The sequence below is a fragment of the Glycine soja genome, chromosome 13, assembly GCF_004193775.1.
Source record: "Glycine soja cultivar W05 chromosome 13, ASM419377v2, whole genome shotgun sequence".
NCBI classification, from domain to species: Eukaryota; Viridiplantae; Streptophyta; class Magnoliopsida; order Fabales; family Fabaceae; genus Glycine; species Glycine soja.
The window spans coordinates 19,356,072-19,379,498 of NC_041014.1; the positions used below are offsets into that span (position 1 = coordinate 19,356,072).

Here is a 23,427-nt window from a genome sequence, read left to right on the forward strand (position 1 = left end):
TATGGAAGTAACCAGAATTAGCATCACCTTCCCTCGTCCACCTAACTTGCGACTTCTGAGCCAACATTCTTTTCTTGGCCCGCATTTTCCTCTAGAACTCTAAGACAAGTAGTCAGCACTACTCATTATCCATCAACATCTCATTGCATAACCTAAGGTCTGACTTATCCATGACATCCACCAAAGTGGAAATCTCCATAAACAAACCACCATATACCTCATGCTGCCACACCCTAATCTTTGCCTTCAAAAGCTTTAGCTTCTCCTTGAATACAAAAGATTTCCACCCAACAACATGAACTTCCCTCCATCACTCACCTAGCAACCCCACAAAACCAAGATGCTCAAGCCAACTATTAAAGAACTTAAAAGGCTTCGAAACCTAGTCTTGCAAGCCAATTCGCAATGCTATTGGACAATGATCATAAATGTCCCTCTTCCCCACCCACTGAAAGGACGCCCCCCCACAACTTGCTCAAGTCATGAGATACCAAAAACCAATCCAATCTACTCATAGCAAAACCGTTAGCACTAAACCAAGTGAACCTCTTCCCCACAATTGCCACATCCACAAGTCCCATCTGGTCAATAAACTTCTAGAACTCTGCCTACTCCCCTCGTTCCACCTAAGAGCCACGACCTCGTCACTCTCTATTGGACAATACCACATTAAAGTCCCCCCTCCCCTAACACACCGAAAAAAACTACCAAACTCCTCTTAGACATCACCACATCAACCGAAAGTTTATGCTTACCCGCAAAGGTGCAAGCCCGGTCCCCTATCCCCCTCACGTTCAATGAGAGGAGCTTTATGGGGGAATATGTTGTCTCCCCCTAGAAACCATTGCCTCACACTCTTTGGCTTCCTGCTCCTGGATCCACCTAATCCACTTCTCATTCGCCCCCTCAGCCTCCAAACCCCAAGCACTAACCATCGACCACACACGCTAGGCCACTACATCACCAGATTGATCCACAACCTTGGGAGTAGTCAGAACACTAGCAGATCTACTTAACTCACCTTGACTAGATCACGAAACCACCCATCTCTGTCCTGGCTGGGGGTCTAAAGACACAACCTCTCTCCGAGCCTCCTACACGATCCTAGTAGTATGACACCTACAACCACTCACCTCCATCGTAATCGAAACACCAAACCCCTTTCTGCCACCTTGAATATCCACTTATAACTTGTTTGTTATAAGACTTGGAATCTCCAACTCATCTTCATCTTCCTCACCCTTTGGGTTATGTGAGCAAGAAGGGCACAAAGAGACATACCTATCTTCCCTCGCCCAAATGTCAAAAGGCACACCTACCACCTCCATTGGAACATGCTTATCGATGTCGTGAAACCCTTTTACATGCACCAGGTGTAACACCCTTTATTACGATAACAACCTTTAATAAAATATACCAAAAAAAATATGAAATCCCAAAATTATAAGAATCTAAAATACCTCATGTATAATAAACACAAGTCAAATAAACAAGTCTTCAAAAAAAAAAAACAATCCTCAAAACATAGGCATCTAAACTAGATGAACGCTAAAAATATAAAGAAAGTAGCTACATCCAACATCTTATTCCAAAGTACTAACCAAGCTAAAATAAATTTAACTGATAAAACTATGTTTTCAAGTCTCCTTAAACTCAATAACTTCTTCCTCGTGCCATGAAAACAACAGTTATATTGAGATGATAATCCCAGTGAATAAAACAACTAAAAGGAGTTCGCAAATAGTGTTGTTCTTAGTTTGGTGCGGAAATCTAAAAAATCAACCATGATATCCACAATGAATTTAAAATAAGATTATATATGTATATATATACACTCCAATAAAAATCATATTGAAACAATCAAAATTCATTACATTCTAAATAAATAAACAACAACACCTCAACTCATCCAAATAAATATAACAAACACAACTTAGTGATTCATAGAATCACAAGACTCAATTATTTGGTTCTCGGAACCAGTGTAGATCTCAAATTCTTCAAAGGATCTATAAACTCTTATCTATACAATGACGTCTCACTGTCTTCCTCACCATAGATGAGGATATCCAGAATCTCTGCCCCATCCTAAATGGAGGTATCTTATAAATCTCATCCTCATCTTAGATAAAGTTATCATTCAAATATTCGTAATTAAATAAATATTATATTCAATTATTCAAATACAGGTATAAACACCCTAGCGTAATTAAATAAATATTATATTCCATTATTCAAATACAAGGTATAAACACGCTAGAAGTAAATTCAATTTACATCAATGTTTATATACATATATTATTCGTCATTCAAGATTGGAAGTAATTTTAATTTATGAATATAATATAATAAAATTCAATATAATTCATATGTAACTGGACTTATATTTATATATGGCGGCACAAAGATTTGAAGAGAAATACACGCCTGCCAATGTAAATAGCTATTGAAAATCTCTTTTGCTAATTCTAAAGAAACTAAAGCCACACTATCTTTTCTCATAAGTTATTTAAATCAAGAAATTATCAACACATAATTTCCCTCTAGGTTATCAACTCATTAACAAGAACAAGAAACAATAAGCATCATCACTACAATTTTTGCAATTATACCAATAAGTAAACATCACGCCTTAACAAGCCGCTGGACCTCACTCGTAGGCAGATCAAAAACCACCTATGGCACCTCGCCTTGACCCCCCTCCATGGCAAGCCCCCTTCCACGCCCCCGAGTTGGCACCTTGGTTGACAGTCCCATCATTGGTAACAACTGCCAGAATGGGTTTGCTAACATCACTGCATGCTAAGTGTGCCAATGTCGGTCATGCGAAAGACCACGACGACCTGCTCGTGTCTCGCTGGTCCCCCTTCCAAGCCTACGCAACCCACCATGACCATACCCCACTACTACCCTTCTTTCCAACCTAGGTCGTCGGCATTCAAGCGAAGACAAACCCCGTTGATCACGATCCCTCCTAGTGCCTCCTCCAATCTCCTCACGTCAGAAACCTCCAAGAAACCTGCAAAACCAAAACGGTGACCGATGCGGTCACACTTGGTTAGGATTACGACCTTGGACAACTTCCCAAACAGCCTAAACACCTCCCAGAATCCCTTCCTTGCAAGTCTCGGCTTCCAAAAGCACATGGAAAACGTTGCTTTGGATTTCGGAGGAACTTAAGAGGTGGGAAAGTAAAGGCACATAGAAGTATTTGTATACCAAGGCATGTTGTTCTTTTTATATAATAGTTAATTAAAATAATAAAGTTTTAAGTGACGGTTTCTTATATAAAAAATGATATAATTTTGATAATTTTTTAACAAATATTACGTGGTAATAATAAAAAATATGTTTTAAAATGTATTGTTTTAAACATTTTAACTAAAATATTGTAATTAATAATGTTGAAATTTTAAATAAAGACTAATGATGATACACATACATTCATCTAATCTTACTTTTTGAATATCTTAGTGGCACTCATAATTTATTTTTTAAAATTTTTTATACATGTCACATCATATATATATATATATATATATATATATTCTCATTAGTTATATAATAACATATAGGATATTTATGTACAATTTTTTGAAAGCGGTGAACATGATTTTATTTTATGGAATATAAGAAAGACAAAATTGTCTTGTCTGTGGATAAATTAATTTTTTTATTATAAATATGATTTTTTTTTCAATTAAAATTTAAAATAATTTATCTCAATATAAATGAAATTAAGCATAATTTCTATTCAATATATTTAAAAACCAAAAAAGTTGATATAGACCGTAAAGTATTTGTAAGGAAAAAGAGTGTATGGAGAGTACAGAGCGACATCATCCAACGGCAATGACAGAGAAAAAGAAGGGATTGATCTGACCTTGTATGAGAAGGAGTATTCAATGCAACAATATAAAAATTAATACCTCATCGTCATTACAAAGATATTTCCAAATCTTACAGCTATATCAACTTTCTTTATAGTAGGATCTGTTTGGTTTAAAACAATAAAAGAGGTCTAAAAATAAATTAAAATATAAAAAAGTAAGATATTTTAATTAGGGTGGAGAGGTGTAAAATTTAAGCTATTTTTTTTAAAATTTTTTATCTTAAATATATTCAAGTAATATATTAAGTGTAATTAAATTAATTTCTGATCCAATATATGAAAAGACATTTGTGATATATGATTCATATAAAAAAATTAAACAACAACTTATAAAAAAAAATTTATTAATGAAAATAGAAAATAAAAAATTAAAAGAATTTGGATCAAATTAAAATTAAGAATAAAAAAATACAGACTCCACGTGAAAAATACAATTTATTTTTTCATTCTTTCCTTTAATCCTAAATCTAAGGTTTGATTATTTTCATCTTACATATATTTCAGATAAAAAATTAAAAAACTAAGATCACTTTCAAATTTTTATATTATACTTTAATTTAAGTATTTTATTTTATTTTTACTTTGGTAATAATTTCATTCTTTTAAATCGAACATATCCTTAATTTCATTCCTATAAATAAAACCATGTTCACTGCTTTCAAATTCACCTCATTCCGTTTTCCCCATCATCTTCCTCCAAACCTGCATCATGCTTTCTCAGTATCCTCTCAACCCAAACGCCCAATCTTATTATTCGACACCAAATAATCAAGTATTTTATGATCCTCGTTTTATCCATCACTACGTGCCTCCTTCTAATTTGGGGGTTTACCCTCCGTCTCCGTTTCCGTTTCCCTATGATCAGAACGTGAAAACGGTTAAAGTGTGGGCCAGGGTTAGAGGAAGGAAGCTTCTAGCTGAGAATAATGCTAGGGCAAAGCCTCTTGGTAATCGCGCAGTTCCGTTTCCAAACACCGTTCAAGAAGCTAAGACCTCTTCTATCACCACTGTCATGATTCGCAATATTCCTAACCAATTCAAGTAATCACTCTCTCTCTCTCTCTCACACACACACACACTTTTCCTGTATTTTACAAAAATTCTCTCCAGTTTTTTCTGTTTTGGGAATAAAGTGAGTATAGTTAGTCAGTTTGGTTTCATTTTGCGTTCCGCAGAGAGAAAAGAAATAAAAAAAATGTGAATTTGAATTAAAGAAATGAAAAAAATGTGAAGTGAAATAAAATAAAATATAAGAGTGGGAATCACGTTATTATTCATTTCTATTTTTTTTATTTCATCACAAACAAACACATTCCCTTGGGGTGTGAGAAGAAAAATAAGAAAAAACTTTTTCATTTTTTACGTGGAACTTATATTTTTTGTTATACTTTAATTTTAATTTTTTTTTCTATTTACATATCTGAACCCAACACTTTGTTTGTTTGTGTCTCGAAATTTGTTAGGTTTGAAGACTTGCAGCTAATACTGGACGAGCATTGCTTTAAACAGAACAAAAGCGCTGAGGATCCTAAGGCTTGGTCCAAGTTTGATTTCGTTTATTTGCCCATGGATTATGGGTAGGGTTCAGAAACAAGCTTTTTTTTTTGGTTACGATTCGTGTGTAGTACGTTTTTAATGTTTGGTTTGGTTTGTTTTTTGTGTTTCAGGAAACACGCGATAGAGAAGAAAAAGTCGAATTTGGGATACGCGTTTGTGAACTTCACCACTCCTGCTGCTGCGTTCAAGTTCTACAGCGAGTTCCAAGGTTTCGAGTGGGATGTCGCCAAAAACAAGAAGATATGTGAAATCAACGTGGCTCAGTATCAGGTTTTTTTTTTTTTTTTTGTCGTTATTTCGCAGAATGCCATTTTTTACTCTAACATCTGCAAACGCGGATCTTCATAATGGAATTTGCTTGAAATTCTATTGAGTATGCTAGTTCTATTTAAGAATAAATTGTAATTATAAGTGTTACTAATTTATTCTAATAAATTCTAAAATCTGAATATGATGTGTTATGCACATTTTGGTACGGTGGTCCTAATTTTCAGTTTTAAGTGTGTTTGGGTGAAGTAAAACGGATTTTGAATGAAAGTGAAATTACAAAATTGATTTTGGTTATTAACTTTAAAAGTGGAGGAATCTGTCTTTCAATGTTTTTATTCTAAAAAGTAAGTTAATAATAAAAGTCACATCTTAAAAGTTATTTGAAGATATCTTAATTAAGATAATAACTTGCATAGACACAATTCAAATATGAAGAGGTAGAGACGTTTAATAAAAATGTAACACGTCATTAAATATAATAAGTAATAATAAAAAATCAAAAAGAACTTTCTCTCACCGATCATTATCTCCGTTACCCATTTCATCTTCTCCATCTTCCACCGCCGTTCAACCTAGAAAATAAACGAATCTGAGAAGCCATTAAAGCCCTTGTAATTCAGCTAGAGGGTGGTGCATTACAGAATCGACAACTGGGTTTGCAAGCGCAGTGGGTGGAGGATGGTGGCTCGATTCCAATGACGAGTTCGTGGAATGAAGTTGCAACTATTTTTTTTTTTAATTAATCCTCATATTTCAAATATTATTTTTACTCTTTAAGTTGTAGATTGTATATTAAACATGAGATTCTGAGTTTGTCGATTTCGGTGGGTTGAGCGATGGTGAAATATGAAATTAAAATGAATGTCTTCCAGTTACAGTTATTGTAATGTGTTCCATTTTTTTTCTTCTAATTTCTTGTTTTATCTATACTTGACATATTTCACACGAGCTTGTTAGGAATTTTGCAAAAAAATCTTGATAGAAAGGAGAATGGTGGAAGGTATGGAGGATGAAAGAAGGGAGAGAGATGAGTCTGATGACAATGGGTGGGTGAGACGGTGGGAGCAATTGTGCCTTTTTGTTTTGTTATTTTTTATTTATTTTAATTTGATATTATTTTATTATATTTTTAAGAGGTGTCATACTTTTGTTGGATGTGTCTACCACCTTACATTTAGGGTTGGGTCTATGCAATTGTTTCTCATTAATTAAACTCAAAATACATTTTTTGACACAATTAATTTCTCTAAATATGTGAATATTTGTATTAAATCCCGTTTAAGATAATTCAATTTGATGCTAAACAATAAGATTCAATAGTAAGTTAAAAATTAATGTTAGTCACTGTTAGAATCCTCGAGTAACAGGATATGATAGATACACTAACACGAGTGAAGAAGATAAATTGTAGGTCTTATGAGTAATTGTGATGGATTTTTTTATTTGGTAATTAAAAGATACGTCATTTTCCTTTGATGTCACAATTTTTTGTTTTTCAGCATAAAAGCTTTGAAATTTTATTTGAACTGAAACCAACTGAATGTTTGGTTTCTGTGATATACTTAAAACATATCACAAATTCCATTATTTTATACCTCATTAGTCCAACTTTTGCAGGAATTATCCATAAGAATCAACTTGTAAAATGAATCTGTTTTTTCGTAAAAGGATTCATTGCTCTGACTGATACTGTTTCACTTTAATTGTTATTTGCACAAATAAAGTTGTCTTGGTTATTACTCCAATCCTTTGTAGTTGTAGGAATTACTGTAATAATGAACTTATAAAATTAGTCTGTTTTATTTTAAAGAATTTATTGTTCATGATCCTGTTCCACCTTAATTGTTAAAATTAAGTCTTGATTCAAGTGATAATGTCATTTCTATTCTGCATGTTTGTGGAGTTTTCAAAAATCTAGACATCCAAGACATAAAATGTTTGATAAAAAATACTCAAATGTTATCTAAATCTAGAGAGAGAGAAAAAAATATAGATATGATAGAATTTATGTTAGGATAAAAAGAAAGATAAGGAAAAAATGAAAGGTGTTGATAAAAATTTTAAAATAAAAAATATTTTGTGTATCATTATTCATTTAACAAATCATACTCTTTTTTATATGTACTAATGAGAAGGGAATGGTAAAAGTTTTAACCCAATTCCTACCGGCATCTAAATGATAGATATACTTTGTAACTTAGGCATTTATTTATTGAAATGATTTTGATGGTTAAAAGTATTTGATACCAAAACAAAAATGCATAATAAATTGAAAGTGTGGATTTTATTTTATTATTTTTGGGCTAATAGAAATTCATATTCATATTATGAAAGGAAATTGAACCATAGCGTAGGAAATGCCATTGACTAGCTACAAAAGGTCTTTGCAAAGTTTTATGTAAAAGTAGGACAAACAAAGTTCATTTTCATATTAAGAAAGGAAACTGAATTCCATAGCACAGGAAATGCCACTGACTAGCTACAAAAGGTCTTATGCAAAATTCATGTAAAAGTAGGACAAATAAAGAAAAAGAGAATAGACACCCTCCTGCTCCCTAAGAAGATGATTAATTTTATTTTAGTAAGATAGCCTATTTTTTGTTCTTATGTTACATGTATTGTCCCATTCTATTTTAATGGTAATGATGTCACTTCACTCGTTATGCAGGGTAAAGATACTCTGAAGAGGATTTTCCAGGGAAAAGTTTTCAAGTGCGAGAGTCGAGATTTTTTGCCTGTCCTATACTCAGGAGGAGGCCGTGATGGCTTGAACCGTCGAATCAAGGGAACTTACGTGGGAAAACATGTATTGGGTCTGCCACGGAAGAAGAACCCTAGGAACCTGTTTCTTTTAATTAACCCAAACGTGTGATTCGAGCCCCGTCCCCTTCCGTACGTCCTTTCCATTTCCATGGGAACTTAATCCTTAGTTGCTTTTTTTTAAAAAAAAAAACATTTTTTCCTAGGTTGTAGCACTTCTTTGTCTTGGACTTGGATCGTGGTATTGGTGAATCCTTGCTTTGTTTAGGATTAGTTAGGTCAGATGCATATCCCGCACTTGCAAGTTTAATATAACCCTTTATCCTCTCTCTTTTTTTTTTTTTGTTGGGTATGAGATTTTTAGGTTTCATATGGGAACAGCTAATCAGTTAGGTCCTAGGATAATATTGTAACCATGCATAGTATCTTTTTGACTTTCTTTCCCCTTCTTAGTTTTAGGTTGTCTAGAGAGATGAGATTCCTGTGTTTTCATTCTCCCCCTGGAAATGGTGGGGTCTTCCATGCTATATACCATTTTGGGTGAATTGGAAACATGGGTTTAACAAATTATGAGTTGCTCTGTGTAGTTTGTATCGTTTAATATTCGCTTGCTTTGTCTACTGCTGTAAATTGTACTTGTCTTAATAGTAATTGTGTATTTGTACGTGTTAATCCTAATCTTTCAGTGCATGATTCTCAATGGAAAATAACGTGGTGGTTGTGTTTTTTCGTGTTAATGTGTTCCGTCATGTATACTACAGTGCCATAGTACCATAGTAAGTATTGAAGAATTCATACATGAAACTTTAATGAATTAAAAAGAAAATAATACATTGAGAATTAATTTGTATGAAACTGGGGCATGTCTATTTGTTTCCGAGGTCCCGGACATTTAACTGCTCATGAGATGATTTTACCATCCTCTGGAAATTGTTAATAATATAATATACAACATATAATCAACATAACAGAATATGTTAATTTGTGTATTGAATTTCAAAAAGAAAATGAAAAGAAACATTTGACTGAAAATAGAGAAAAAAGAAATATGAAACACAAATTATTTCTTAAAATTTTCTCCTTCAATAATAATTTTTAGTTTCATAACTCTAACTTCTCTGTCATCTCTCTTGACGCTCACCAACCACCATCTCTTCTTGGCCTCTGTCCCCCTTTCTCTTTATCTCTCCTCCCCTTCTCTGATTGTCTCTCCTTCACCATTCACCAAACCTGGTCTCTCTCCCCCTTACGTTTCTCTCTTTCCCTCGTACACAAGTCTCTCCACCCTTTACATTTCTCTTTTTCCCTCGAATGCGTGTTTGGATCTTAAGGTGACATGAAAAATTAGATGAAGAAAGGATAATAGTTGAATCTAATTCATAGCATGTTATAGAGGGATTGTGCTACTATAAAGGCATGTTGATGGTGGCCGGTTATTGGTGGAGCAGAGAGGATGAGAAAAAATATCAATAATTTAGAATTAGTTTTGGGAAATTTCTTTTTTCTATTTTGCAACAAGGTTTTAAAATTAAAGTTAAAAATTAACAATTCAACTCTAAAATTAGTTTTGAATTTATAAAATTTTAAAATTAAAAGCAAACAATCAGCCCGAATAAGATCTTACTTAGTGTAACATGTTTTTTTCCCCTATATTTAAGACGGAAGGAAATACGGCTTAAAAAATTGACAAATTGGTTAAAAAATTAAAATAATTTTTTTATTAAGTTACATAAAATTACATTATTTATGATTTGTTTAATATTTTCTTATGATCTCTAAAATAAATATTTTTTTAATTTCTTAATTAATGTTGTAAAAACACAAATTAAGTTTCTTTCATAGTTTATAAAGAGTGTTGGTTATAGCTCTTTCGGCCCCTATCTCCTAAGCTGTACTTATTTTAGCGTGAGACTGGGACTTGGTAAGTTGGTATCACTATTTTCATTGGATTGTTCAGAATTGCATTGAATGACTTCTGGTTCGATTTGTCTGGTCTTGTGGTGATATGAAAAGGGTCAAATTGCTGTTCTATTTTTGGAGTTGACAACTGAAAATCATTTGGGGTACAGATGTTGAAAGGGAAGCCGCAAAAATTGAAGGATGTAAAACAAAGCCAATTAATAAGTTGCGTACGTTTGGGTGAATGAGTATACTGTATAAAATTGATTTTAAGTGATTTTGATTTTACTGAGTGTTTATATTTTATAAATTTGATTTCAAATGATTTTAGTTAAACTTGAATTTATAGGGACATGTTTTCTGTGTTTGAAAGCTTTTATTCAAAAGTAAATTAGTAAAATAATTCTATTTTTTTCATTTTTATTCTTTTACTTTCTCTATTTTTATTTATAAGATATAATTATCTAATTCATCGTTGTTAATTTAATTGATAACAATATATTAATTTGTCTTAAACTTATATTTTTTTCAAAATTATATTTATGGTTAATATTTTTCTCTTTTCTAATTATTTGTAAATTCATTCTCTTTTTTCTTTTAATTAAGAGTATTTTTAATTTAAAAATAATTAATAAAAAAACATTATAAATTAATTCTTATAAAAAAATGAGATTTTAAGTTTTAGTCTTATATAAATACAAACGAATTACAATCAAATTTGATTTTATCTATTCAAACATCACAATGGTTTATGCACACAAATAAATATAACACTATAATAATAAAAATAATTGTTTTCAATTTAACTTTTATGAATATTCAATGTAAAATTTTACACAAATATTTAATAAGAATTTACTCTACTGTCATGATATTATAATAAATAGGATGATGTAATTGGATGAATTTTCAATCCTATTATGTAGAAAGTGTATATATTGGTTAATTTATAATTTTTAACAAAAGTGATAGGTTCCTTCAAAATCCAAATCTTATAAGTAGAGGAATATTATTGAGAAAAATAGGTTATGTACTTACAACCAAAAATATTTACACTGTTATTCAATTATAAAATTATTATATATGATTACTTTCTTAACTTTAATAATTATATCAAAAATCATATCAATAATTAATAATAATTTCTTATTGACCTTGTAAACTATACATCGTTATTAAATTCAATATATTTATAACAAGAAATATTATGATTGTACTCCTTAAAACACTTCTTACTTATTATAATTTTTTTTTATAAATCTCACTTTTTATTTAATAAATTTCTCTCATAATTATATAATTATAATAAAATTGTGAATTTGATGTCTGGCAAAAACACTAAAAGAGGGCACTTTTACAAATTATTTATCAAAAATGTGCTCTTTTGCAATTATTTCCGGAGGGGGTCTGTTTTTTATTGCAAAGCGCCTCCCAGACAGGCGCCTCCACTGTGCACGTGACACGTGGCACAGCAAGTAGCGCCCTGACGCGGGCGCCTTTGGTAGCGCCTAGGGGTGAGGCACTACTGGTGGCGTCCCTGCTGCAGGCGCTACGGCTAGCGCAGGGCAGTCAGGCGCCTGCCCCCCAGCCTCTTCTTCTCACACACCCCCCAGTCTCTTCCCACACCCCCCCCAAATTTTATATTATTTATCAAAAATTTAAATTTTGTTTCATCTTTGTTATTAGTATTATTTGTTATTTTTTTATATTCCCACACCCCCCACTCCAAAATTTCAATAAGATTATTTTTTATACACTCTAAATTGTATATTTTTTAATTTGTTTATCAAAAATTTAAATTTTTTTCATTTTTATTATTAGTATTATTTGTTATTTTTTTATATTTTATTATTCTCTCTTTTTGAAGTATATATAAGTACATTTTCAATAAAATACATTTTCACCTAAAATACATTTTGAAATCCTAAAATGTTTTAAAATGTTTTTTGATTTGGTCAATTCTTTTTTGATTTGGCCATTAAATTACGATAGAGATCACTTTTGGTTTATGTGTCATTAACATTATGGTTATTTATTTTTATTTATTTTAAAAGCATTGCACGATAATTTATTTTAAAAGCATTGCACGATAAGATTGAAACGACAAATAAATAACCATAATGTTAATGACACATAAACCAAAAGTGATCTCTATCGTAATTTAATGACCAAATCAAAAAAGAATTGACCAAATCAAAAAATATTTTAAAACATTTTAGGAATTCAAAATGTATTTTAGGTGAAAATGTATTTTATTGAAAATGTACTTATATATACTTCAAAAAGAGAGAATAATAAAATATAAAAAAATAACAAATAATACTAATAATAAAAATGAAAAAAATTTAAATTTTTGATAAACAAATTAAAAAATATACAATTTAGAGTGTATAAAAAATAATCTTATTGAAATTTTGGGGTGGGGGGTGTGGGAATATAAAAAATAACAAATGATACTAATAACAAAGATGAAACAAAATTTAAATTTTTGATAAACAATATAAAAAATATAAAATTTTGGGGTGGGGGGTGTGAGAAGAAGAGAGGCTGGGGTGTGGGAAGAGACTGGGGGGTGTGAGAAGAAGAGGCTGGGGGGGGGGGGGGGGTGCCCTGCGCTAGCCGTAGCGCCTGCAGCAGGGGCGCCACCAGTAGTGCCTGACCCCTGGGCGCTACCAAAGGCGCTCGCGTCAGGGGCGCTACCTGCTGTGCCACGTGTCACGTGCACAGTGCAGGCGCCTGTCTGGGGAGCGCTTTGCAATAAAAAACAGACCCCCCTGAAAATAATTGCAAAAGAGCCCCTTTTTGATAAATAATTTGTAAAAGTGCCCCCTTTTGGTGTTTTTGCCTTTGATGTCTAGTCAAGCAGCGACAGCAGGTGGAGATTTGTGGGATTATTATGCAGGGTAATGTTTTGTTTGCATTTGTTGTTCGCGTGGGGTAGCTCATGCTGAGCTTTGGGCTATTTTTCTGGGTTTGTCCATAGCTTGGAATCATGGCTTTAAAGAATTGATTGTAGAATCATATTCATCCACTACAATTCAGCTGATTTCTAATGATTGTGGAACAAGCTATTGTGTCAGAGTCAATTAAGTCTCTCATAGTGAGAAAAACATTTTAGTCGTAAGATGTAATTTTTTTTAGATAAGTGTGGGTGTGCTGAAGAAATGGTTACACCGGATTTTTTTTAAACAAAAAAATAACCCCTCTTCTTCCCTGTTGCTTTGTTATTGGATTTTGATCCTTTTTTTTTTTCATTTCTTCTAATAACTCATAACGGTTAAATATGAGTTATTCTTATAATAAAAATATATTGAAAATATTTTTGAAAATATTTATTTAATAGTTATTTCTGGATTAAATTATAAGAATTGATATTTTTCTTATTTATGACTTGCAGGTATGGAAATGATGGATTAAAAGCAAAACAAATCCAAAAGATATAAAAAATATAAATAAGGAAGATTTTTGGCATCAAGTCTCATGTTCACTTCAACAGCTATAAAAAGGAAGTCAAGCCAAGGAGAAAAGACACTAAGTCTCAAAGCACTTTTACTACTACCTTAAGCCCGAGAACTCCTCCTCTCCTCTCTTCTTATCATTTGTTCCAATTCTTTCTTCCATCCCTCCCATTGTAAAGCCCTCATGGCCATGAGTGGCTAATATCTTAGTTAGGACTTAACAGGTCTAAAAAGCCAAACGATGCATGGTGCACTTCAAATTTATCAATGCAAAAGGAGTCACTTCCAGGTTTCTTTTTTTTTTAATAGAAAATCTAACTTTGTACAAATGTGTTGGGTTTCCTCCCTGCCAGTGCTTAGTTTATCGTCTTTAGCTAGACGCTGTGCTTTCTTCATGGGTCATTTAAGTAGACAATGCTTGTGAGCCTCTCTAATTGTCCTCCCTTGTAGATCTTCAAGCGTTGTCCATTGACTATCAATTTCTTTTCAAGATTGCTTCCTGTAGGATCTTCCAACTCAATTGCACCATGGGGTCTCACCTCTTTAATGACAAACGGTCCTGACCACTTCGATTTCAGCTTATCTGGGAACAATCTAAGCCTGGAGTTAAAGAGTAAGACCTGTTGTCCTGGCTGGAAGTTCTGTTTCTGCAGCTTCTTGTCATGGTACGCCTTTATTTTCTGTTTGTAAAGTCAAGAGGATTCATAGGCATTCAGTCTCATTTCTTCTAACTCCAGCAATTGTAATTTTCTCTTTTCTCCACATGCAGCTTCATCGAAGTTGAGAAATTTAAGATCCAAGTACGCTTTGTGCTCCAACTCCACTAGCAAGTGACATGTTTTCTCATATACTAGCTGAAATGGAGACAATCCGATGAGGGTCTTAAATGCGGTCCTATAGGCACACAGAGCATCATCTAGTTTCAAAGCCCAATCCTTTCTTGATGATGCCACCGTCTTTTCAAGGATTCGCTTCAGCTCTCTGTTTGAAATTTCTGCTTGGCCATTTGTCTGTGGATGATAAGGTGTGGCCACCTTATGTCTGATATTATAGTGCTCCAAGACTTTCTTTAACTGATTGTTGCAGAAGTGTTTTCCCCTATCATTGATTAGGGCCCGTGGGACTCCAAAACGGGAGAAAATATTTTTCTTTAGAAACTTTATTACTACCCTGGAAGTTCTGTTTCTGCAGCTTCTTGTCATGGTACGCCTTTATTTTCTGTTTGTAAAGTCTAGAGGATTCATAGGCATTCAGTCACATTTTGGTTGCACAATGGATCTGTTGTAAACAGAAACTTTGTTACTTTACCAAATGGAAACTCCCTTTGACTTTACATTGATAAGCTTGGAGATAGTTACTTTCTTGTATATAAAAAGCTACTAGTTAGTTATATGAATACAATAGAACTGGACATGAGGATTAATGAGTTAGAAAGAAACTAACAGAATAAAAAAAGAATATAAGAATCTGTGATATTATAAACAGAGATGAAAGAGTACAAAGCCAGGTACTTTAAGGAACCTGGGACCTCCAAACCCAATACAAAATTGCAAAACTAATCCATTTTCCTAACGGGTTAAGTATACTGAATGTAATGTTTACTGCCAAAAATGAGAAGAAACAACTTAGCACAAATTATGATACTACCGTAGCTTCCTCCACGCTTTTAATTTAAAAGTCCCTAGAAAACCCTTGTAGTTCTTCTAACATCTGTTTGCCAAGGTTGTTAGGTAATGGCTGATTTGGAGTTGGAACCCAAATGTGATAGTCAGGAAGTTGGTGAATTTGTTGGAGGAATCCACTTCTCCTGGTCATCGTGAGACAATTTTGGTAGTAGATCAGGGAGAGGTAATTCTAGTAGATCATGGAGAGGATCCAAATCAAGATGATCATCATTGAAGTCAGCAAATTGGTGAATTTCCAGATCTAGTGGAGGAGTCCAGTTCTCCTGGTCAAGAAGATGGTGAGGTAATTCTTGAAACTGTTGATTTGGAGTTGAAACCCAATTATCATGATCCACGAAGTGAGGCAGTTGCTGAGTTTGGAAATCTTGTGGTGGAACCCACTTCTCCTGGTCAAGATGGTGAGGTAAGGGTAGATAAGGAAGAGGTAACTCTAGTAGATCAGGGAGAGGAGCCAAATCAATATGGTCATCAATTAAGTCAGAAAATTGGTGAATTTGCAGACCTAATGGAGGAATCCACTTATCCTGGTCAAGAAGATTGTGAGGTAATTCTGGAACCTGTTGATTTGGAGTTGAAACCCAGCTATCATGGTCAACGAAGTGAGGCAATTGCTGAATTTGCAGATCTTGTGCCATTGTTAAGGGAGGCCTACTCAGCTGGTCATTATGGTGAAGTGCCAAGCTACCTTCAAAGTCTGTCAATTGTTGTGAGGGAACCACATGCAGTTTCTCTGCTAATTGCTCATTTACTGGGTTGTGTTGGGCAACTGGTTGTGAGACCAAGGTTATGTCATGTATGCTGGGTTTTTTCCTCTGTCTTTTGCTTTGTTTGACACTACTATGGTGGTGGAAAAACTTTTGGGCGTGGCTAGTAACTTGGGAGGGAGTTTTTGTCAACACAACTTGTTGTGCAATTTTTGTCCAACTACCTTTACCAAATCTCTCCATCCCAAGAAGAAATAACCTGCCACAAAAATGCAAAAAGATAGTGAATATTTGAAAAACAAAGTACATCAGATAGAGGAAATAGTAATGCTTACAAATTGAACCCAACCAATCTATATAATATACAACTACTTTAAGAGAAAAATGAAAAACAAGGGCAGGAACCACAAGGAGAATGTTGGCATATACGAAGATACAAAAGGAGACCAGCCCTGTACATAAAAAGCAAGCCACAACCCCAAATATCCCACGTTGTAACCACCATCTTTGTAACCACCATACACATTATAAGCAAAAGCATGAACTACCCCACATTGTAGCATAATCAAAACCGAAGCCAGAGGGCAAGTGTTCATCATAATAAAATTGTAACTTATCCATGAGGTGTGAATTTTTTGTTCAATTGTTTCATGCAAAGACAAAAAAAACTCCAGGCCTCTTACTTTATTATATTTTTTATCATAACAAGAAATTACACGAAAAATACATACAATATAATAGGTACAAAATAGAATTAAATATAGAGAACTAACTTCTCTTGTCAAGTTGGTTAAAATTGTTACAGTTTAGGGGAGTGATGATGATGGGTTGGGGTGAGAAGGGACTCTGTTTTGCATGGTGGAAAATGTTGTGAAAAGTAATCGTAAGATATGTTGTACCTTGGGAGCTACTAGTTTGTCTATGTTGGGATGGTATGAGGGTGGTTTGAGCAATGATGATAATGATTGTGGGGGGATGATATGAAGAGTGGGGGATGATTATGAAGAGTGCTGAGGAATTATGCTAGAACATTTTTTTTTTTGACAATTTCTCCACTCAGCTGAAACATTTTGGTTGCACAATGGATCTATTGTAAACAACAACTTGGTTACTTTTACCAAATGTTAACTCCCTTTGCCTTTTCACTGATAAGTTTGAGATAGTTACTTTCTCAGTTTCTTGAATTAGAACTCTAGGAACTTTTAAATTAAAGGCAAAATTATAAATTTGGTCTTTCATCTTGTTTCCAATTTCGATTTCGGTCCCTTTTAAAATTAGTGACGATTTATTGGGATTTAATTTCAAATATTAGAATTCAATCAATCAACCTAGTTTCATTCTAACAAACAATCATTGATCCTAACCACATGTATTCTATTCATATAGAGAAGTTACTGTATAGAGATGAGTAGAATGCTTTTGTGTTCCCATACTCAAAATCATAATGAAAACTAAATGCTACTTGGATTAACCATAATAAAATGATGATGAAAGGTTGATCAGAAAATTAGGTTTTATGATCTTCCAATTATAGAGAGACTTCTGTTAGGAAAATTGGGGGTGAACGTCATCGATTACCCCAAATTTGATAATCCCAAATTTGATAATTATAATTTGGTCCATCATTAAATTATAACATCACTAGTATCTATACAATTAGTCTTTCATCATATGTATGTATGCCCTCAGCCATACTTTTATATTAATTAGACCACTTTAATATTTTGCCTAACTAATTATATAATGACCTTAACCAAACGGAAAAAATAAGAAGGAAAAATGAACCAAAATCAAAATTGAAGAAAAATTGGGAACTAAGAATATAATTTAGCCTAAATTAAAAGCGCGGGGAAGCTGCGGTAGTATCATAAAACCCATTCCAAAAATTGAAAAGAGAGAACGAAGCACAAAAAAGAATTAAACTTTCTTTCTTTGACCCACATACCTGTGTTCCTCTTCGGTCCAACGAGTATACGTGTTTCTCCTCTGCAGCTGAGGCATTCTTGATTTTGGCTTTTGGAGTTAAAACTCGAAAGGGTTTTTGAAAAGAGAGTGAGAGACTGAGCGAAGACTCAGTTAAAGGCGCCCGCAACTTAAATAGATTTGCCCAAGTAATGTCAACCGTCCGATTTCGATGTGTGTGGCTGAGATGCGAACCTCCTTGCCGCTTGCCTGGTCCTCAACTTAAATATATCCTAATTTGTATTGAACGGAATTGCTCTATTTGTGTCCATATTTTTGTTACGTTAAATTAATTTCTTATCTTATAGGTTCCGTATTTTTGCTACATTAAATTAATTTCTTTATCTTATAGGCTGCATTAAATTCTTTTATACTTAAACTAATTTATATAAATTATGGCATCATTATAGACAGGTAAATTGATCAATTTACTGGGGAATCAATTTACTTGGAAAATCATTAAATTTTCTTGGCAGTTTTAACACCTTTTAAAATAAGTATTAAACTTAGTCTTTGGCATCAAAATTATTGTTAAATAAGACTTAATTATTGTTTTAGTCTCTCAATTTGAAGTGTGTGTATTTTTAATTTCTAAAATTTAATTTTTTTTTTGAATTTTGACAAATTATACTTTTTGCAGGACATAATAATTGATATTTTGTGATGGCTTTTCATTGTCATAAATTAATTTTTATTTTTTTAACTGCTTAAATTTATATTTTAAACGACCACAAACCACTAAAAAAATCAAAAAGTGTTAAAACCACTAAAAAAATCAAAAAGTGTTAAAAATCACCGTAAAGTGTCAATTTATTATATCAACAACTAAAAAATAATGACAAAATTCAGTGACTAAAAAACTTACACATCCAAGATTCCAGGAGTAATTAAGCCATTACTATGAGATTTAACACAACTCCAACAAACAAATGTATCATAAAAATAATGAAGTGTACAAAACTAACTGATTAATTAACTAGTTAAAAATAATGTACAATTGAACATGGAAGAAAGATTGGCAACAAGCAAATCAAAGTGCAAAACAAAGTGGCAAGTAGCATAAGCATTGTAGCAGCAACATTGCAACAATGAATTGGAGTTAACACAGACGTTGAAGTGATTCGACTGAAAAAGAAAGAGTCTTGTCACGTGACTAACCCAATCATGAATTTCTTGTCCATGCATTAATTCTATTATAATCTTCCTTAATTTCTACATGTCTCTTTATTTCAAGCTACAGTACAAAGAACTTGTATCCATATCCTTCCTTAATGACACTACCATGCTATTCTTTGTTTTGTTGCATATCTGGAGATCTCCATCTTTTAAAATTAGTGAGCATTTTATACTTCAGAAAACCATCACAAAATATCTCCTTATTATATCTACCAAATAATGCTTTTCTTTTTTAGAAGCACATACAATAATTTTCATCATATCACTTCAACTAAGCAATTAAAAGAATTATTGGATTTAGAGGGCATCATAGCAAGCGTGAATATTTTAGGAATGCTACAGCTTGTGAAAGAACTTCTGTCCAGCAATCATTGTTAATGAAAAGCATGAGATAGTCACCACAATTCATGTCCATTGATCAGAAAAGTTAGGGTAGTAACTTGCAAAATTAGGCCACTATAACACATATATCCAGTTTATAAGTACAGCAAAATTAGGAACAATCACTCTGCAAATTATGCCAAACACGAAAAGTTGAAAAAGCTAGTCATTGACCAGCCTTTCCAGTGTTTTTCTTTTCATCCTAGTTAGCATCAAATGCATAAGACAACACAAGCAGCAAACATAAGACAACGCTGAACAGTGAAGCATGGTAAATTATAACCTTATTCAAGAACCTTGGTCTGTAACTTATAGTTCATAGTTAATCTTTTGAATGGTGTAGGGAAGCATCAATTAGTTTATGAAGTTAATTGTTATATAATATTATTTAGAAACGGTGTTGAAAAATTGCAACTCCTCAAAACTCACACAAAAACGGTGTTGCCCAATTTTTAAATTAGTAACATAATCATATCACAATTTCAGCAGCAAAAAAGGAAACTAGTTAAAAATTTGAACTTGGAGAGTTAAATGACTTGTTTATCAACAAACATGCTTATATATTCCACAAACTGCTTCAATTTATTACCAGAGAGGATGATACAAGTATGAAAATACCTTAATAGCTATATTATTCTAAAAGGTGTAATTATTCCAAAACCATTACTATGAGATTTAGAGTTGAGACTGGAGAGTACCTCTATGGTGGGCCAGTGGTGGCGTGTGAGTAGGGGGGCATGCAAGTGGCTGTGCGCGAGCAGCGTCGTGGTGGGAAGCGAGACGGTGGTATTGGTGTGTGAACGGCGGTACCAGTGCGGTAGAGGTTTGCGAGCGGCGGTGTGCAACCGACAAAGACGGTGTGTGATCGCGAGAGGGAACGAGTGAAGTGAATGTTTTGTGAGTGGTGAGAGAGAAAAGCTAGACGAGAACTCAAAATCAAAAGGAGAGGGAGAAGTGAAATTAGGATTTCCTTCTTATAATATATATAAAAGATACTTTTGTAATTTAATAAATGTGGGGATAAGGGGAGGACGGATATCAACATTACTAAAATTTTCTTAGCCCTCGAATTTAAGATGCAGGAAAAATCCAAATCCAATCAACTTGATTTTTTTCTGTCAAAAATCTTAATAGGTTTGGATGGGTGCCCATGAGTCAATATTCCGTTGTCATGCCTAACTTTGATCGAGGTCAATCAAGTGGCGAATCTCCAAACCAATCTTGGACATTCTTTAGAAAGGTAAAACAATTTTTTTTTATTTCATTCCCTCTTTTTTGGATAATGTTATGCTGGTAAATGTTTTCATCAGTGTTATCAAACTCGACTCAGGCAGGTCGGTCTAACCGTTTTACCCAGAAATTGGATACCTCACCAATTCAAGCCAAGTATTAGATCATATTGTTATTGAACCAGTAAAAACCGGTTTAATTGATGTGGGTTTCAAATAAAACTGGTAACGTGATAACCCATTGAGTATTGCAATTTGTTTTTTAGAACCAAAAGATCTCCACCTTTGTTGTGCTATGTCCCACTACTATGTATGATTCCCAACACCAAAAGACTGTCACACATAATTTTTCAATATTTTTTTCACTTTTCTCAAGACTCTCAATTCTCACTCCCTTGTCACGGTTAAAGGTGAAAAAATGTGGTTGTCCCAATGGATTGCGAACCCAGCCAAACTGTAAATAGGGTTGGATTGAATCCTAAAAATAGTAGGCAAAATAGAAACAACTCTTTTTGGTCCAATTTGTTTAGATCGATATGGGGCAATTGGGGTTGAGCCGATAGGCGTCAAGTTGGCCAGATAATTGATTAAACAACATTATTATATTGTACGTAACTTGTAAGTAGGAAAGTGCACAAGCACGTGGGTACTCACGATTGTTTTCTTTTAATCTGATTTTGAAAAAATAAAAATAAATAAAAATAGATTTAATTGCATTTTTTATCCTAACTTTTAATTTTTGGTGAATAATAGTCTCAACATTTTTATTCATTTTTATTTTTTCAAAATCAGGTTAAAAGAAAACTGTGTATTTATGACCTCATAATTTTTAATAAATTATTAAGAGTTTGTTAAACATTGTATGCACTGCGCAACATATCACTACAAAATTCTAAGTTTAAGTATATATATATAATTTTATTTAGAATATTTTTTTGTTTTTTATTTATTTTTAAATTCAGGCCAATTTGACCCGATTGCTAAACATAAGGCTGGCTGGACCTAAAATATCAAAGCCCGCCCATTTTGCAATCTATTCACAATGTAACTAGTTTTTTTTTTCAAAATGGCTCCAAATTTTGCACACTTTCTAAGGTTAATTTCTGAATCAGTAGCCAATAAAAAAAATAAAATTACGCGTCCTCTACTAGTGGTTGGTATGGTACTGCGGTGATGCCTTCGGAGTAGAGTCTGGCATTTTGAATAGGACCTAACAAGGATTGCTAGTAGCATATTTTTTAACATATTTATTGGTTAAAATTCTTAGAAAATTATAAAATTATAATAGAGATTTATTAAATAAAATATGAGATCTATAAATTTTTATGGTTTTCAATGAATCAATAGAAGAAACTATATTCAAAGAGTATGTGTTTGGTTTGTTTCTATACAATTGAAAATTAATAAAAGAAATAGGCACTCTAAATACTATTAAACACTACTTTTTCTTTTTAGAATCTCTCTCTTAATTTATAAAATTAATGATATAATGAATAGCATTATCCCATCTTTTGCTACTACGCATTCTATTGGTAAACTAACATGCACCTCACAAGTGCTTATTCCTTAATTATTTATGAAAATACATTAATTTCTCCAACCCTAACTATAAGTATACATATATATGATATGATTATTGATCACACACCATATACACCACAAGATACAATTAGATTAGGGAATCAACTATGAGCCTGAATTCATCCAAGCTCACAGCCCCATCTCCATCCGCATCAAGAGAAGTAACAAGATGCACACAATTCTCAAGAGACAAGTCCAAACCCAAGTTTTGCATGACCTCATGAAGCTCTTCCCCGGTTAAAATCTCGTTCCCGTCTTCATCCAAAGCCTCAAACGCGGTGCTGAGGGTGTTGGCGAGATTTCCACCCTCCAAATCCTTGGTGTTCATCTCCAAGAACTCGTGGATGCTCAACAACCCGTCTTTGTTCTTGTCGCCGTGTTCAATCATTGCCCTAACTTCTTGCTCGCTAGGGTTGTACCCGAGTGACCCCAAGATTCCTCCTAGCTCTGCCTGCGTGATTCGGCCATCGTTGTCCGCGTCAAATGCTCGGAATGCCTCCACTAGGGCTAGGACATGATTCAGTGTCTCCATTTCGGAAGATAGAGAACCCACTTGAGCCATGCTGGGGATATTGGAGAGTGGTGTGGTGCTTAATTTGTAGTTTGTCTATTGCTAGGTCTCTCATTTGACACTATATATAAATAGTTGGAAAGAGGCCGGGGCCAAGAATTTATGCCATTTTTTTCATTTTGTGATGCTGAAGATTATAGGAATAGGATCTAATATGGTTGTAAAAGTTTATTCGTTCTTATCGTCGCATTTTTCTTTGAGAATAAAGTTAGGAAAGTTCTATTCGTTCAAATGGAATAAATTGTGTGAAATTAAACGTCTAGGGTTTCTATTCTTAAAATTCGTTTCTTAGTTATTAAAAT

At 33.3% G+C, this 23,427-nt stretch overlaps 3 protein-coding genes across 3 annotated transcripts; 1 reads left to right on the top strand and 2 right to left on the bottom strand.

Annotated features, from left to right (window-relative positions):
* Positions 1–4,545: 4,545 nt before the first annotated feature.
* Positions 4,546–9,080, top strand: LOC114381017 (protein terminal ear1 homolog). The gene is made up of 4 exons (XM_028340191.1): positions 4,546–4,933; positions 5,356–5,469; positions 5,560–5,719; positions 8,388–9,080. Exons 1-4 carry the CDS (start codon positions 4,602–4,604, stop codon positions 8,589–8,591), a joined length of 810 nt encoding a protein of 269 aa, XP_028195992.1. The 5' UTR covers positions 4,546–4,601; the 3' UTR covers positions 8,592–9,080.
* Positions 9,081–15,283: 6,203 nt separating this feature from the next.
* Positions 15,284–18,698, bottom strand: LOC114382016 (probable transcription factor At5g61620). The gene is made up of 2 exons (XM_028341247.1): positions 18,171–18,698; positions 15,284–16,484 (listed from the first exon to the last, which is right to left on the bottom strand). Exons 1-2 carry the CDS (start codon positions 18,224–18,226, stop codon positions 15,605–15,607), a joined length of 936 nt encoding a protein of 311 aa, XP_028197048.1. The 5' UTR covers positions 18,227–18,698; the 3' UTR covers positions 15,284–15,604.
* Positions 18,699–22,415: 3,717 nt separating this feature from the next.
* Positions 22,416–23,180, bottom strand: LOC114381245 (probable calcium-binding protein CML29). Its single transcript, XM_028340461.1, has one exon. It carries the CDS (start codon positions 23,114–23,116, stop codon positions 22,643–22,645), a length of 474 nt encoding a protein of 157 aa, XP_028196262.1. The 5' UTR covers positions 23,117–23,180; the 3' UTR covers positions 22,416–22,642.
* Between the last annotated feature and the right edge of the window lie 247 nt (positions 23,181–23,427).

Excerpts from the sequence above, each read along its gene's own strand:
- LOC114381017 (XM_028340191.1), top strand. The coding sequence starts at position 4,602 with ATGCTTTCTCAGTATCCTCTCAACCCAAACGCCCAATCTTATTATTCG. Across the intron at positions 5,470-5,559 it reads TATTTGCCCATGGATTATGG|GAAACACGCGATAGAGAAGA; the intron begins GTAGGGTTCAGA and ends TTTGTGTTTCAG. Across the intron at positions 5,720-8,387 it reads TCAACGTGGCTCAGTATCAG|GGTAAAGATACTCTGAAGAG; the intron begins GTTTTTTTTTTT and ends CTCGTTATGCAG.
- LOC114382016 (XM_028341247.1), bottom strand. The coding sequence starts at position 18,226 with ATGCCTCAGCTGCAGAGGAGAAACACGTATACTCGTTGGACCGAAGAG. Across the intron at positions 16,485-18,170 it reads TGGACCGAAGAGGAACACAG|GTTATTTCTTCTTGGGATGG; the intron begins GTATGTGGGTCA and ends TTTTTGTGGCAG.
- LOC114381245 (XM_028340461.1), bottom strand. The coding sequence starts at position 23,116 with ATGGCTCAAGTGGGTTCTCTATCTTCCGAAATGGAGACACTGAATCAT.